Source organism: Salvelinus fontinalis, chromosome 1 (assembly GCF_029448725.1).
Source record: "Salvelinus fontinalis isolate EN_2023a chromosome 1, ASM2944872v1, whole genome shotgun sequence".
NCBI classification, from domain to species: Eukaryota; Metazoa; Chordata; class Actinopteri; order Salmoniformes; family Salmonidae; genus Salvelinus; species Salvelinus fontinalis.
In genome coordinates, this window is record NC_074665.1 from 97,892,085 (window position 1) to 97,909,223 (window position 17,139).

The 17,139-nt window shown below is 46.3% G+C and overlaps 1 protein-coding gene across 2 annotated transcripts in view; it reads right to left on the reverse strand.

The window, feature by feature from the left end:
* LOC129864936 (EH domain-binding protein 1-like) overlaps positions 1-16,608 on the reverse strand; it is a 223,840-nt gene extending 207,232 nt beyond the window's left edge. For both annotated transcript variants that reach the window (XM_055937283.1, XM_055937277.1), the window contains exons 1-2: positions 16,271-16,608; positions 12,697-13,164 (exon numbers count right to left, since the gene is read on the reverse strand). In XM_055937283.1, coding sequence (XP_055793258.1) covers positions 12,697-12,800 — 104 coding nt within the window. In that variant the 5' untranslated portion in view covers positions 12,801-13,164; positions 16,271-16,608. The remainder of the gene's footprint in view (positions 1-12,696; positions 13,165-16,270) is intronic.
* Positions 16,609-17,139: the final 531 nt, after the last annotated feature.

The window sequence follows — 17,139 nt, forward strand, 5'->3', positions numbered from 1 at the left end:
TCATACGAACTTTAACATAAAATCTTTGAAACTGTTGCGTTTATATTTTAGTTCGGTGTATATTATGAAGCGTAGTTCCCCAGGACAGTTGCACCAGTCAACAGAGGTGTATTTGATTTAACATGCTAGTTAGAGAAGTGGCTGAATTAATAAGGAGACGGGCATCATATCCTGTAATCTTTCTACTCTTTGGACGGGTTATTAAGACGAGCTCGTCCTCCCCCATTTAAGGTGCCACCAACCTCCTGTGCAGTGGAGCCAGTATAATGTAACCTCCAGGTCATCCACAGTAAGATAAACACTCAGAAAACAGCCTACAGCTTACTGACAACTACGACAGAGAGAGAGAGACACAGAGAGAGAGAGAGAGAGAGAGAGACAGAGAGACAGAGAGAGACACAGAGAGAGAGGAGATGGAGAGAAACAGGGAGAGAGGAGAGAGAGAGAGACAGAGAGAGACACAGAGAGAGAGAGGTGGATATCCCAATTACAGAAGAAGAATTATTGGAAAAACTATGCAATCTCCAACCCAAAAAGGCCTGTGGTGCTGATGGTATTTTAAATGAAATGATCAAATATACAGACCACAAATTCAAATTGGCTATACTCAAACTCTTCAACATTATCCTCACTGCAGGTATTTTCCCCGATATTTGGAACCAGGGATTGATCACACCAATCTATAAAAATGGAGACAAATTTGACCCAAATAATTACAGAGGAATTTGCGTTAACAGCAACTTGGGGAAAATTCTCTGCAGTATTATAAATAGCAGACTACATCATTTCCTTGACGAACACAACGTCCTGAGCAGAAGCCAGATTGGATTTCTAAAAAATTATCGTACAACAGACCACATTTACACCCTCCACACTCTAATTGATAAACAAGTTAACCAAAACAAAGGCAAAATCTACTCGTGTTTTGTAGATTTCAAGAAAGCATTTGATTCAATTTGGCACGAAGGTCTTTTTTATAAACTAATAGAAAGTTGTATTGGAGGGAAAACATATGATTTTATTAAATCAATGTACACTAAAAACAAATGTGCGGTTAAAATTGGCAACAAGCAAACAGACTTCTTCTCTCAGGGGCAGGGAGTGAAACAGGGCTGCCCAATAAGTCCAACATTATTTAACATCTACATTAATGAATTGGCAAAAACATTAGAAGAATCAGCAGCACCTGGTATCACCCTACACAACACTGAAATCAAGTGTCTGCTGTACGCAGATGGCCTGGTGCTGCTGTCTCCCACTAAAGAGGGGTTACAGCAGCACCTAGATCGTCTTCACAGGTTCTGTCAGACCTGGGCTCTGACCGTTAATCTAAAAAAAAACAAATATAATGATATTCCAAAAAAGGTCCGGAAATAAGGATGACAAATATAAATTCTATTTGGACACAGTCCTATTAGAACACACCAAAAACGACACATATCTAGGACTAAATATGAGCAACACAGGTAGCTTTCACATGGCTGTGAATGAGCTGAGAGACAAAGCAAGAAGAGCATTCTATGCCATTAAAAGGAACATCAAAATTGAAATTCCAATTAGAATCTGGCTCAAAATTTTTCAATCAGTTATAGAACCAATTGCTCTATATGGCAGTGAAGTATGGGGTCCACTCTCTAATAATGAATTTACTAAATGGGACAAACATCCAACTGAAATATTGCATGCAGAGTTTTGCAAGACTGTATTGCAAGTACAAAGAAAAACTCCAAATAACGCATGTAGGGCAGAATTGGGGCAAAACCCCCTCATTCGAATAGAAAAAAGAGCCATCAAATTTTACAACCATCTAAAAACAAGTGACCCTAAAACATTCCATCACACAGCTCTACAATGTCAAGAGATGAAACCAGAGAAGAGTCCCCTCAGCCAGCTGGTTCTGAGGCTCAGTTCACCAACCCAAACCAACCCCATAGAGCCTCGGGACAGCCCTCAGAAAATCTGGCCCAACCAAATCATCACAAAACAAAAAGAAAAATATATAACCTATTGGAAAGACACCACAAAAAATCAAAGTAAACTTCAATGCTATTTGGCTCTAAACAGACAGTACATGGTGGCAGACTATCTGACCACTGTGACTGATAGAAAACTGAGGAAAACATTGACTAGGTACAGACTCAGTGAGCACAGTCTGGCTATAGAGACCGGTCGTCACAGACAAACCTGGCTGCCCAGAGAGGACAGGCTGTGCTCACTCTGCTCCAGGGGAGAGGTAGAGACAGAGGTGCATTTCCTACTACACTGTGACAAATACTCAGACCTAAGAGCATATTTCTTTCCCAAAATTATAACTCAACACAAAGAATTTGAAACTATAAAAGATGAAGAAAAAATCAAATATTTATTGGGTGAAAAGCCAAAATGTGCAGTTTTGGCAGCCAAATATGTGTCCTCCTGCCACAGCCTGAAAAATGCAAAGTAATGTTGATAATATTTCCCATTTAGCTTAGTTTTGTTTTGTCTTTCATACCAGGTCATATGTCTTCTCAGTCATGTTGACACTGGTCTACTACCAGGTCATGTGTCTTCTCAAGTCATGTTGACACTGGTCTACTTCCAGGTCATATGTCTTCTCAAGTCATGCTGACACTGGTCTACTACCATTGCTTTAATGTATTGTTGTTCTGATTAATATTGTTGTTGTAGTTGTTGTTAATGGTAATCCCATGTCCACTACTACTATTATTATTACTGTTGGTCCCACCATTTATTTATATATAAATATATATATATTTTGTATATATATACATATATATTTGATTTTTACTTTTCGATATGTATACTTTGACAATGTAAGTAATAATGAACTTGCCATGTCAATAAAGTCAATTGAATTGAATTGAATTGAGAGGAGATGGAGAGAGACAGAGAGAGAGTGAGGAGATAGAGAGAGAGGAGATGGAGACACACAGAGAGAGAGAGGAGATGGAGACACACAGAGAGAGAGAGAGGAGATGGAGACACACAGAGAGAGGAGAGAGAGAGAGAGAGAGATGGAGACACAGAGAGAGAGAGAGAGAGAGAGAGAGAGAGATGGAAACACAGAGAGAGAGAGAGAGAGATGGAAACACAGAGAGAGAGAGAGGAGAGAGAGAGAGAGAGAGAGAGATGGAGACACACAGAGAGAGAGAGAGATGGAGACACAGAGAGAGAGAGAGAGATGGAGACACAGAGAGAGAGAGAGATGGAGAGCATTGATCCACCCGAGCAGGTCCGGATCCAGAATGCTACATAATGTCACAGGTCCAGGTCGGATCTGATTGTCACGGATCTCGGTGTAATTTTAACGGAGTTGTACAGAAGGGCCCGTACAGATCTGAATGCGACTGCTGCGGTAGAGACACAGAGACAGTTGATAATTTATACTGCTGATCTTTGCTTTTCACGAGAGTGGCGCGTGTAGCTTGTTGTTGTTAGCCAATCAGAAGTCGTCAAAGCGGCAATAGGCTACAGTCATAGAGCCTCCGTGTGACAAAAGTCAGGAGATATCTAATCAATGGAAGATGGAATTAAAAGTTAAAGGAGAAGGAGAAGGACAGGCTACAACGACCCAGAGCCAACAGATAGGCTGCTACATTATATTCTGAATGGAGTTGTTGTTTGTAGGAAGAGAAAGTGCCTGCAGCCTCAGTTAGCCTAGCTAGCTAGCTTAACTAGCTTCTCCCTGTTTGATGCAGTCAAGACAGGTACTACGTCATCATATTGGATGATAATTAGCCTAGCTAACTAGCTTAACTAGCTTCTCCCTGTTTGATGCAGTCAAGACAGGTACTACGTCATCATATTGGATGATAATTAGCCTAGCTAGCTAGCTTAACTAGCTTCTCCCAGTTTGATGCAGTCAAGACAGGTCCTGCGTCATCATATTGGATGATAATTAGCCTAGCTAACTAGCTTAACTAGCTTCTCCCTGTTTGATGCAGTCAAGACAGGTACTACGTAATCATATTGGATGATAATTAGCCTAGCTAGCTAGCTTAACTAGCTTCTCCCTGTTTGATGCAGTCAAGACAGGTACTACGTCATCATATTGGATGATAATTAGCCTAGCTAGCTAGCTTAAATAGCTTCTCCCTGTTTGATGCAGTCAAGACAGGTACTAACGTCATCATATTGGATGATAATTAGCCTAGCTAGCTAGCTTAACTAGCTTCTCCCTGTTTGATGCAGTCAAGACAGGTACTACGTAATCATATTGGATGATAATTAGCCTAGCTAGCTAGCTTAACTAGCTTCTCCCTGCAGGTACTACGTCATCATATTTGATGATAAATAACGTAGCTATGCTAGCTATTAGTCTACTATAGTACGAGTCAACTTGGTTGATTGGTGTCTCTCATCCCTCCTCCCCATGTCACTCGCTCACAGTAAGCACACAGGGTGGGAAAGTCCCAGGTCTATTTCAGAACGGGTTCAACTTTTTGGACCCGTGAAGAGAGAGAGAGAGAGAGACAGCAACGTACGATCACTTGTGAATGGCGTACGATCACTTGTAAATGGCGTATGATCACTTGTGAATGGCGTACGATCACTTGTAAATGGCGTACGATCACTTGTGAATGGCGTACGATCACTTGTAAATGGCGTACGATCACTTGTAAATGGCGTACGATCACTTGTGAATGGCGTACGATCACTTGTGAATGGCGTACGATCACTTGTGAATGGCGTACGATCACTTGTGAATGGCGTACGATCACTTGTAAATGGCGTATGATCACTTGTGAATGGCGTATGATCACTTGTGAATGGCGTATGATCACTTGTAAATGGCGTATGATCACTTGTAAATGGCGTATGATCACTTGTGAATGGCGTATGATCACTTGTGAATGGCGTATGATCACTTGTAAATGGCGTATGATCACTTGTGAATGGCGTATGATCACTTGTAAATGGCGTATGATCACTTGTAAATGGCGTATGATCACTTGTGAATGGCGTACGATCACTTGTGAATGGCGTACGATCACTTGTAAATGGCGTACGATCACTTGTGAATGGCGTACGATCACTTGTAAATGGCGTACGATCACTTGTAAATGGCGTACGATCACTTGTGAATGGCGTATGATCACTTGTGAATGGCGTATGATCACTTGTAAATGGCGTATGATCACTTGTGAATGGCGTATGATCACTTGTAAATGGCGTATGATCACTTGTGAATGGCGTATGATCACTTGTGAATGGCGTATGATCACTTGTGAATGGCGTATGATCACTTGTAAATGGCGTATGATCACTTGTGAATGGCGTATGATCACTTGTGAATGGCGTATGATCACTTGTGAATGGCGTATGATCACTTGTGAATGGCGTATGATCACTTGTGAATGGCGTATGATCACTTGTAAATGGCGTATGATCACTTGTGAATGGCGTATGATCACTTGTGAATGGCGTATGATCGCTTGTGAATGGCGTATGATCGCTTGTAAATGGCGTATGATCGCTTGTGAATGGCGTATGATCACTTGTGAATGGCGTATGATCACTTGTGAATGGCGTATGATCACTTGTGAATGGCGTATGATCACTTGTGAATGGCGTATGATCACTTGTGAATGGCGTATGATCACTTGTGAATGGCGTATGATCACTTGTGAATGGCGTATGATCACTTGTAAATGGCGTATGATCACTTGTGAATGGCGTATGATCACTTGTGAATGGCGTATGATCACTTGTGAATGGCGTATGATCACTTGTGAATGGCGTATGATCACTTGTGAATGGCGTATGATCACTTGTGAATGGCGTATGATCACTTGTGAATGGCGTATGATCACTTGTGAATGGCGTATGATCACTTGTGAATGGCGTATGATCACTTGTAAATGGCGTATGATCACTTGTGAATGGCGTACGATCACTTGTGAATGGCGTACGATCACTTGTGAATGGCGTACGATCACTTGTGAATGGCGTATGATCACTTGTGAATGGCGTACGATCACTTGTGCAGTAAGGCAAGAAACAAATCATATCTTATTTTTGTGACTTTTTCAAATCATAGTCGCACACCTCATGTAGCCTATCCCATAGGCCTAGATGTTTGATACGGTTTGTATCACAACTAAAGTGGCCAAATAACTTAATAAAATTAAGAACATCAATCCGTTTTACAACCGGGGAAGATAATTTTCACCATAAAATGCACCTTTATAATAAAAGCATTACATACTTAAATCGTATTTGCGGTCACTTTTGAGAACAGTGTTTTCCCGTTAATTGCGCTTATAGCCTACTGCCGTGTACGCATTGCTGCGCTTATAGCCTACTGCCGTGTAAACATTGCAGCGCTTATAGCCTACTGCCGTGTACGCATTGCTGCGCTTATAGCCTACTGCCGTGTACGCATTGCTGCGCTTATAGCCTACTGCCGTGTAAACATTGCTGCGCTTATAGCTTACTGCCGTGTACGCATTGCTGCGCTTATAGCCTACTGCCGTGTAAACATTGCTGCGCTTATAGCCTACTGCCGTGTACGTATTGCTGCTCTTATAGCCTACTGCCGTGTACGCATTGCTGCGCTTATAGCCTACTGCCGTGTACGCATTGCTGCGCTTATAGCCTACTGCCGTGTACGCATTGCTGCGCTTATAGCCTACTGCCGTGTACGTATTGCTGCTCTTATAGACTACTGCCGTGTACGCATTGCTGCGCTTACAGCCTACTGCCGTGTACGTATTGCTGCTCTTATAGACTACTGCCGTGTACGCATTGCTGCGCTTATAGCCTACTGCCGTGTACGCATTGCTGCGCTTATAGCCTACTGCCGTGTACGCATTGCTGCGCTTATAGCCTACTGCCGTGTACGCATTGCTTCGCTTATAGCCTACTGCCGTGTACGCATTGCTGCTCTTATAGCTTACTGCCGTGTACGTATTGCTGCTCTTATAGACTACTGCCGTGTACGCATTGCTGCGCTTATAGCCTACTGCCGTGTACGCATTGCTGCGCTTACAGCCTACTGCCGTGTACGCATTGCTGCGCTTATAGCCTACTGCCGTGTACGCATTGCTGCGCGTATAGCCTACTGCCGTGTAAACATTGCAGCGCTTATAGCCTACTGCCGTGTACGCATTTCTGCGCTTATAGCCTACTGCCGTGTACGCATTGCTGCGCTTATAGCCTACTGCCGTGTACTCATTGCTGCGCTTACAGCCAACTGCCGTGTACGCATTGCTGCGCTTACAGCCTACTGCCGTGTAAACATTGCAGCGCTTATAGCCTACTGCCGTGTACGCATTGCTGCGCTTATAGCCTACTGCCGTAGAAATACCCTAATAGTTTATCAACATTTTAAGCAAAAATGTTCTGATCTTTTGCATTGGCCTCATTGCTTTAAAAAAAAAAAAATTGGTGTGAGTGGTTGTATTAATGTGGGATCTATCACATCCCACAACTGTCCCAGACTATGCTAGGAATATTTATTTTTCGCACAGAAAGAGAAGTTGACCAATTGAATAGGTCAACTTTTGTACTATGTGGGATAGTAGATTGACAGAGTCCAGTGCTTCTGCTGGTCGTTAGGACGACTCGTCTTACTGGCTGATGAAAAGTAAAATGTGGACAGTTCTAACATCTGCAGTAGCGTTCCGTCTTCACCTGCAGCCTACCTCAGAGCTGAGAGGCCTTTGAGAAGGACACGATCACATGACTAGCGTTGGCTAATAAAAATGGAGATATCTGAGAGCGCCATGTGAGTGAGAGATGCTTCGGAGCACGGCGACAGGCAGCCGGGAGAAGGGAATTATCATTATTATATTCAGCCCGAGGGCACAACGGACACTTTGGCCGCAAAAGGCATGGCTTTTTTTAGGGGGCATTACGGTCACACAAGGGGGATGCAGCTGGGAAATTCGAGGCCTGGTGAGAATATTATGAAGTGCTTGTCAAATTGTGAATGAGAGACTGATGAAGTGTGTGCGGCCTGCACAACAAACAAATCAGAGCTCACGCCTTTAATGAAACTTTTTCAAGTCTTATCATACAGCCTTAGAATGTATTAAACATCAAAACATACAGCCCAACGTTTGTAGAATAACTAAAGTTTCATTAATAACTCTAAATGAAGCATATAGGAGGACCTGTTTCTTTGTTAACGGCTCAACACAGAATAACCGCATGTGTCACTTCCTCAAATCAATTGGAGAAAACATCCTCTCTATTCTATTCAGCTTTGTTCAATTCTATTCTTCATACTATAAAATAATGACATCTTGTCTGACCGTTTGAGCAGACACATGCACATTTGTGGCCTGCTGGAGGTCATTTTGCAGGGCTCTGGCAGTGCACCTCCTTGCACTAAGGCGGAGGTAGCGGTCCTGCTGCTGGGTTGTTGCCCTCCTACGGCCTCCTCCACGTCTCCTGATGTACTGGCCTGTCTCCTGGTAGCGCCTGCATGCTCTGGACACTACGCTGACAGACACAGCAAACCTTTTTGCCACAGTTCGCATTGATGTGCCATCCTGGATGAACTGTACTACCTGAGCCACTTGTGTGGGTTGTAGACTCCGTCTCATGCTACCACTAGAGTGAGAGCACCGCCAGCATTCAAAAGTGACCAAAACATCAGCCAGGAAGCATAGGAACTGAGAAGTGGTCTGTGGTCACCACCTGCAGAATCACTCCTGTTTTGGAGGGGTGTCTTGCTAATTGCCTATAATTTCCACCTTTTGTCTATTCCATTTGCACAACAGCATGTGAAATTTATTGTCAATCAGTGTGTTGCTTCCTAAGTGAACAGTTTGATTTCACAGAAGTGTGATTGACTTGGAGTTACATTGTGTTGTTTAAGTGTTCCCTTTATTTTTTTGAGCAGTGTAGGTGTTCCAAAGGTCAGCATCAGTAACTTGTTGGCTGTGTGGAAGACAGAAAATGCTAAATGTGTTTAAGTTCATTAAAATCGGTCAATTACTGTGAGACAGGCAGATGTTTGCTTGACAATCACCGGTTGACAAAATGTCATGACTGCCAAGCCCTAGCCACGTCTCCCATGCTGAAAGACAGATGGCTGTTAGGGGCACGAGCCATAAGACAGACACAATGTCACAGCCATAAACAGCTTGCAACCCCCACAATAAAAGATAAGCATTCCCTGATGGAAGTATGACGTAGCCTCTACATGTTGCCTGTGTGAGAGAGACTGACAGGTGGCAGAGAAGTCCAGTGGGAGACTCACTTCTCAAACACTCATAGCCCTCTAATCTCTCCCTGAGACTGTCTGTGTGTGTGTGTGTGTGTGTGTGTGTGTGTGTGTGTGTGTGTGTGTGTGTGTGTGTGTGTGTGTGTGTGTGTGTGTGTGTGTGTGAAACAGAAAGAGCTGGTAGCTGTTAATGGGCTTGAGATTGAGAGTCTGTGCGTTGACGATCAGACAGAGCCGGGGCGACCCCGTGTTACAGAGCCGGGGGACCCCGTGTTACAGAGCCGGGGGACCCCGTGTTACAGAGCCGGGGAACCCCGTGTTACAGAGCCGGGGAACCCCGTGTTACAGAGCCGGGGAACCCCGTGTTACAGAGCCGGGGAACCCCGTGTTACAGAGCCGGGGAACCCCGTGTTACAGAGCCGGGGAACCCCGTGTTACAGAGCCGGGGAACCCCTTGCATATGACTTTTCTATTATTTAACTCTGCATTGCTGTAAAATAACCCGTCAGGAAGCATTTCACTGTTAGTCTCCACCTGTTGTTTACCAAGCATGTGACCAATAACATGTGAGTTGATTTCGTCAGCAGGGCTGCGCGTCATAGAGCTCTGGTCAAAAGTAGTGCACTACGTAGGGAATAGGGTGCCTTAGAGCTCTGGTCTAAAGTAGTGCACTACTTAGGGAATAGGGTGCCTTAGAGCTCTGGTCTAAAGTAGTGCACTATGTAGGGAATAGGGTGACATTTGGGATGCAGGGCTGAGGAAAGGACAAAAACAAGACCGGCTATCTTGCAGATGCAGGATGTAAAGAGACCTATATTAAATTATCATATGTTATTATATATATATATATCACGGCCGGTCTGTTACATTAGACACCCCCCCGGGTCACAGCCGGTCTGTTACATTAGACGCCCCGGGTCACGTCCGGTCTGTTACATTAGACGCCCCGGGTCACGGCCGGTCTGTTACATTAGACGCCCCGGGTCACGGCCGGTCTGTTACATTATACAGGCCGGGTCACGGCCGGTCTGTTACATTATACAGGCCGGGTCACGGCCGGTCTGTTACATTAGACAGGCCGGGTCACGGCCGGTCTGTTACATTAGACAGGCCGGGTCACAGCCGGTCTGTTACATTAGACGCCCCGGGTCACGACCGGGCTGTTACATTAGACGCCCCGGGTCACGTCCGGTCTGTTACATTAGACGCCCCGGGTCACGTCCGGTCTGTTACATTAGACGCCCCGGATCACGTCCGGTCTGTTACATTAGACGCCCCGGGTCACGTCCGGTCTGTTACATTAGACGCCCCGGTTCAAGAGATACATTGTGGAAAAACTGAAAGATGACCAAGAGAGAGAGAGAAAAGAGAGAGAGGGGGAGAGAGACAGAGAGAAAAGAGAGAGGGGGAGAGAGACAGAGAGAAAAGAGAGAGGGGGAGAGAGACAGAGAGAAAAGAAAGAGCGAGAGAGAGCGTGTGTGTAATGTTTACTGTACATTTTTATTGTTTATTATCTACTTCACTTGCTTTGGTAATGTTAACATATGTTTCCCATGCCAATAAAGTCATTACATTGAGAGAAAGGTTGTGTCTTTAGGAGACAGGAAATGCTGTGGTAAACAGAAGAGTAGATTTCTGGATGGACTTCCTCTGAAGGCTGACTCAGGGACTTCACAGTGAATACCCTGATGAAGGCAAATCAAATCAGTCACATGCACCGAATACAACAGGTGTAGACTTTACCGTGAAATGCTGACTTACAAGCCCTTAACCAACAATGCAGTTCAAGAAAGAGTTAAAATATTTACTAAATATACTAAAGTTTAAAAAAAATTATCAATCAATAGCTAACACAAGAAATGTACATAACAGTAACGACGCTATATACAAGGTCTGAGAGGCTTTCTAGAGAAGGGAGTCACACACACCCCTCTGAGAGGCTTTCTGGAGAAGAGTCAAACACCCCTCCCCCTCTGAGAGGCTTTCTAGAGAAGAGTCAAACACCCCCCCCCCCCCCCCCCCATTGAGAGGCTTTCTAGAGAAGAGTCAAACACCCCCCCCCCCCCCCCCCCCTCTGAGAGGCTTTCTGGAGAAGGGAGTCAAACACACCCATCTGAGAGGCTTTCTGGAGAAGAGAGTCAAACACACACCCCTCTGAGAGGCTTTCTAGAGAAGAGTCAAACACCCCCATCTGGGAGGCTTTCTGGAGAAGAGAGTCACACACACCCCTCTGAGAGGCTTTCTGGAGAAGAGAGTCAAACACACCCCCCTCTGACAGGCTTTCTAGAGAAGAGTCAAACACAACCCTCTGAGAGGCTTTCTGGAGTCAAACACACCCCTCTGAGAGGCTTTCTAGAGAAGAGTCAAATACACCCCTCTGAGAGGCTTTCTAGAGAAGAGTCAAACACACCCCTCTGAGAGGCTTTCTAGAGAAGAGTCAAACACACCCCTCTGAGAGGCTTTCTAGAGAAGAGTCAAATACACCCCTCTGACAGGCTTTCTAGAGAAGAGTCAAACACACCCCCCTCAGAGGCTTTCTGGAGAAGAGAATCAAACACACACCCCTCTGAGAGGCTTTCTGGAGAAGAGTCAAACCCCCCCCCTCTGAGAGGCTTTCTGGAGAAGAGAGTCAAACACCCCCCCCCTCTGAGAGGCTTTCTGGAGAAGAGAGTCAAACACCCCCCCCCTCTGAGAGGCTTTCTAGAGAAGAGTCAAACACACCCCCCTCTGAGAGGCTTCTAGAGAAGAGAGTCAAACACACACCCCTCTGAGAGGCTTTCTGGAGTCAAACACACACCCCTCAGAGCACAATAAACTGTTCTGACAGTAGCTTCTGACAGTAACCCACCTCTCCTCCCATTCCCTCTCCTCCCATCTCCTCTCTCTAAGACAGGCATTTTTGTCATGCCATTCTCCAACACGTTAACATCTGTCCCAGATGGCAGGCCCGTCAGGCTGCCAGTGGCTCGGGGCCCGTCAGGCTGCCAGTGGCTCGGGGCCCGTCAGGCTGCCAGTGGCTCGGGGCCCGTCAGGCTGCCAGTGGCTCGGGGCCCGTCAGGCTGCCAGTGGCTCGGGGCCCGTCAGGCTGCCAGTGGCTCGGGGCCCGTCAGGCTGCCAGTGGCTCGGGGCCCGTCAGGCTGCCAGTGGCTCGGGGCCCGTCAGGCTGCCAGTGGCTCGGGGCCCGTCAGGCTGCCAGTGGCTCGGGGCCCGTCAGGCTGCCAGTGGCTCGGGGCCCGTCAGGCTGCCAGTGGCTCGGGGCCCGTCAGACTGCCAGTGGCTCGGGGCCCGTTAGGCTGCCAGTGGCTCGGGGCCCGTTAGGCTGCCAGTGGCTCGGGGCATGCTACTACTGAAACATATCTGCAGGCTATGTCCCAACTCTACTGTCTATCTACTTACCTAAACACTACAATACTCACGACTAGCCGTTCCTGTGTGTGGTGTGTGGTGTGTGGTGTGTGTGTGTGTGTGGTGTGTGGTGTGTGGTGTGTGTGTGTGTGTGTGTGGTCAATGTCCCAACTCACCACTTCTTGGTGGATTCCACCATCAACTCCTGATAGGAAGCCACGAACTGAAACTTGGATGCATGTTTCCCCACACGTTGTAATCTTTTCCACACTGATGCCATGATATTTCTTTAGGGGAAAGGATCCTTTGTGTTTTACTTGTCCCGTGCTGGTGTTTCCTTTTTGTCGACTTCCGTCCCACTCACTTGAAAGTTTAAATGTATCCGAACAAATCCAAGCTGCTGCGTTGACACATAGTTAATATTTGATCAGAAAAATAGAAAATGGGGTACAATCCAAAGTCAGCGGTTTCTCTCGCGGTGGCTGCGACATGCCTTCAAAAACATCCAGAAAAAACACATTGAAGGTTTGTGGAATCTCTGCGGCTGTGGCTGTCACATCTGACGCTGTGCATGCTGGTAGATGTAGTGAAGAATAACGTTCCAATACAAAACCAGGTATTCCTTATCCTCCGTCTCGAAAAACCTAAATAGGAGAAAGAAACAGAGTTACAAGCAACGTTGGAGGGAGAGCAGGGGAGAGTAGGGGAACGCATGGGGGAGTAGGGGAACGCAGGGGGGAGTAGGGGGATCAGGGAGAGCAGGAGGGAGCATGGGAGAGCAGGAGGGAGCAGGGGAACGCAGGGGGGAGTAGGGGAGAAGGAGGAGAGAAGGAGGGAGCAGGGGAGAGCAGGGGAGAGCAGGGGAGAGCAGGAGGGAGCAGGGGAGAGCAAGGGGGAGCAGGAGGGAGCAGGGGAGAGCATGTGGGAGCAGAAGGGAGCAGGGGAGAGCAGGGGAGAGCATGGGAGAAGGAGGGAGCATGGGAGAGCAGGGGAGAAGGAGGGAGCAGGGGAGAGCAGGGGAGAAGGGGAGAGGATGGGGGAGAAGGGGAGAGGATGGGGGAGAAGGGGAGAGGATGGGGGAGTAGGGGAGAGCAGGGGAGAGCAGGGGGGAGCAGGGGAACGCAGGGGGGAGTAGGGGAGCGCAGGGGGGCTGCCTGCTGCAAAGTACACACCCCAAATGCTGCAGTACCTGTGTCTTGTATGTCACCACACACACAAAGGTGAAAAGATATAGATACAGTACGGGCAAATCCACATGATAATAACTGTTCTTGGACCGCTCTGGCAAGACTCCTCTATTTGGACGACGACAACTGAGTCGCAAGACTGTCATCATAGCTTGTGGATCTCGGATCGTCCTTTGGCCATTCCACTCCACATTCCTTGGGGTAGACCACAACACCTCCTAAAACTGAAACTATACTACCGGTATTACAATTTATCTAGAAGATCGGTAGATTTTTTTAATCATCAGCTGATGAATCATGTATTGGACCCATGTTTTTATATTGAACATTTATTTAACTGCTCTGGTCCAGAGCAGTAACTATACTGGACCCATGGTCCATCTGGTCCAGAGCAGTAACTATACTGGACCCATGGTCCATCTGGTCCAGAGCAGTAACTGTATTGGACCCATGGTCCATCTGGTCCAGAACAGTAACTGTATTGGACCCATGGTCCATCTGGTCCAGAACAGTAACTGTATTGGACCCATGGTCCATCTGGTCCAGAACAGTAACTGTATTGGACCCATGGTCCATCTGGTCCAGAACAGTAACTGTATTGGACCCATGGTCCATCTGGTCCAGAGCAGTAACTGTATTGGACCCATGGTCCATCTGGTCCAGAGCAGTAACTGTATTGGACCCATGGTCCATCTGGTCCAGAACAGTAACTGTATTGGACCCATGGTCCATCTGGTCCAGAACAGTAACTGTATTGGACCCATGGTCCATCTGGTCCAGAACAGTAACTGTATTGGACCCATGGTCCATCTGGTCCAGAACAGTAACTGTATTGGACCCATGTTTTTATATTGAACATTTATTTAACTGCTCTGGTCCAGAGCAGTAACTATACTGGACCCATGGTCCATCTGGTCCAGAGCAGTAACTATACTGGACCCATGGTCCATCTGGTCCAGAGCAGTAACTGTATTGGACCCATGGTCCATCTGGTCCAGAGCAGTAACTGTATTGGACCCATGGTCCATCTGGTCCAGAGCAGTAACTGTATTGGACCCATGGTCCATCTGGTCCAGAGCAGTAACTGTATTGGACCCATGGTCCATCTGGTCCAGAGCAGTAACTGTATTGGACCCATGGTCCATCTGGTCCAGAGCAGTAACTGTATTGGACCCATGGTCCATCTGGTCCAGAGCAGTAACTGTATTGGACCCATGGTCCATCTGGTCCAGAGCAGTAACTGTATTGGACCCATGGTCCATCTGATCCAGAGCAGTAACTGTATTGGACCCATGGTCCATCTGGTCCAGAGCAGTAACTGTATTGGACCCATGGTCCATCTGGCCCAGAACAGTAACTGTATTTGACCCATGGTCCGTCTGGTCCAGAACAGTAACTGTATTGGACCCATGGTCCATCTGGTCCAGAACAGTAACTGTATTTGACCCATGGTCCATCTGGTCCAGAGCAGTAACTGTATTGGACCCATGGTCCATCTGGTCCAGAGCAGTAACTGTATTGGACCCATGGTCCATCTGGTCCAGAGCAGTAACTGTATTGGACCCATGGTCCATCTGGTCCAGAGCAGTAACTGTATTGGACCCATGGTCCATCTGGTCCAGAACAGTAACTGTATTGGACCCATGGTCCATCTGGTCCAGAACAGTAACTGTATTGGACCCATGGTCCATCTGGTCCAGAACAGTAACTATACTGGACCCATGGTGCGTTGTCCTTGCAGAACAATATAAAAAAGGCCAGATAACTAGCTCCATTGTCACCTAGCAAAGCAAAACAATGTCATGATCCATATGATGACTATTGCCAGGCAATAAAATAGTCTTCTTGACTAATATAAATATAACTAGCGAAAAGTGTCATATAAAATCTGGATTAGCCAGCAGAGAGAGCAACCTGAGGTACCGTTACAGGGCTATCCCCTGGCGTCACTGTGGGCGGATTCCCAGAACACCGAGTCCCATTGAAAATCTCTAAGTGACAAGCTGGCACCACTGCCGGTGTCCGCTACAACTGGCCACGTACATATGTCGCTCAATCAGTGATTAACGTTACTATCTGTCACGTTTAGAGTTACAATACTTGAGTTACATATCTAGGTAGCGAACAGTAGATAGCTAGAATATTCTAGCTAAGGGAAAGGAATAGATAACCTGGGGTAGGTCCACACGAACACAGAATGGAGAGAGTTCCAGGTGTAGTTAACTAACGTTAGTTTCAATCTAGGCTTCAGCCAATGATGGATATCTAACTACGGCTAGCTTGTTATCTTAGCTACCTAAGTAGCTAATTAGATAGACAATAGCTAAATAAATGGGACTTGAACGTGAAACCTAGCCATAACATGCTACTCGCCTAGCTTGCAGCAAGCACTAGCTGAAACTTAAAACTGAGGCTGGTTTACTGCACACTTAGCTAGCTAGCTCGCCTGCAAGCTAACCGCTGAACCAATCGGAATTCCAATGTTGCTGCTTCTAGCATATCTAGCTATTTACCTGCTTGCTAGGACTGAAAGGAGTAGCTAACATGTGTGAAAGCTACTTACCTTTAAATATCCACTAAAACTGTTCAACTAAAAGGCGATCTGGCTAATTATCACCTAGCATTGCAGCGGTCCCAGCCATCATAACATGGAAAACAGAGCGGAAATAGTTATCCGGACCGCCAGCTAACAGGATTCAGCGTCCTCCCAGGTGAGAAGAGAAGCTACGTGAAGATTACTATAACTCAATTCCAAGACGACAGATAGATGGATTTGTGCTTGTAACAAAACATGTAGACAAAACAAAGTATTCCAACCATGGCGTAAAATTCCAAGAAGCTATTTTTCCTGACACCGTCCACACTCACCGTCCATAATGTTTTCCTACTGGAGGAGGACTTGCGTTACCGTTACGTTACGCCTGGAAGAAACGCCCCCGGGGGCCTACCATTGGGCCATTCCGGGTGTCATCTCTGGAATGTTGAATGATTCATGAGGTCTCTTTGAATTGGCCGAATGACACATAAATCAAATAGGTTGAATCGCAGCTCTGAGTACAGTCAATTATGTCCCCTGTACTGAAACAGTCACATTTTATTGGTCGATGACAACCAACACTGGGAATACATTTTTCACATAATTGTGACTTACCTTTAGATTCAGTTACCAATGAGGACGAGAATGGGGTCTAGGGTTAGGGACAGGTAAGTAGGTTACAAAGTCCCTTCAGACGGTAGATTGATGTCTGATGCTAACATTACCCGAAAACCATTAAATATACAGTCAATCAAATATAGCCTACAGTCATAGTGTTGGTAGTGGCATACGATAGCCACTGTGCTTCTGCCTGTCCATTGCATGCTCTTTGGGGTTTAGGCTGGGTGTCTGTAAAGCAATTTGGGAGAACTGCTGGTGTAAAAAGGGCTTTATAA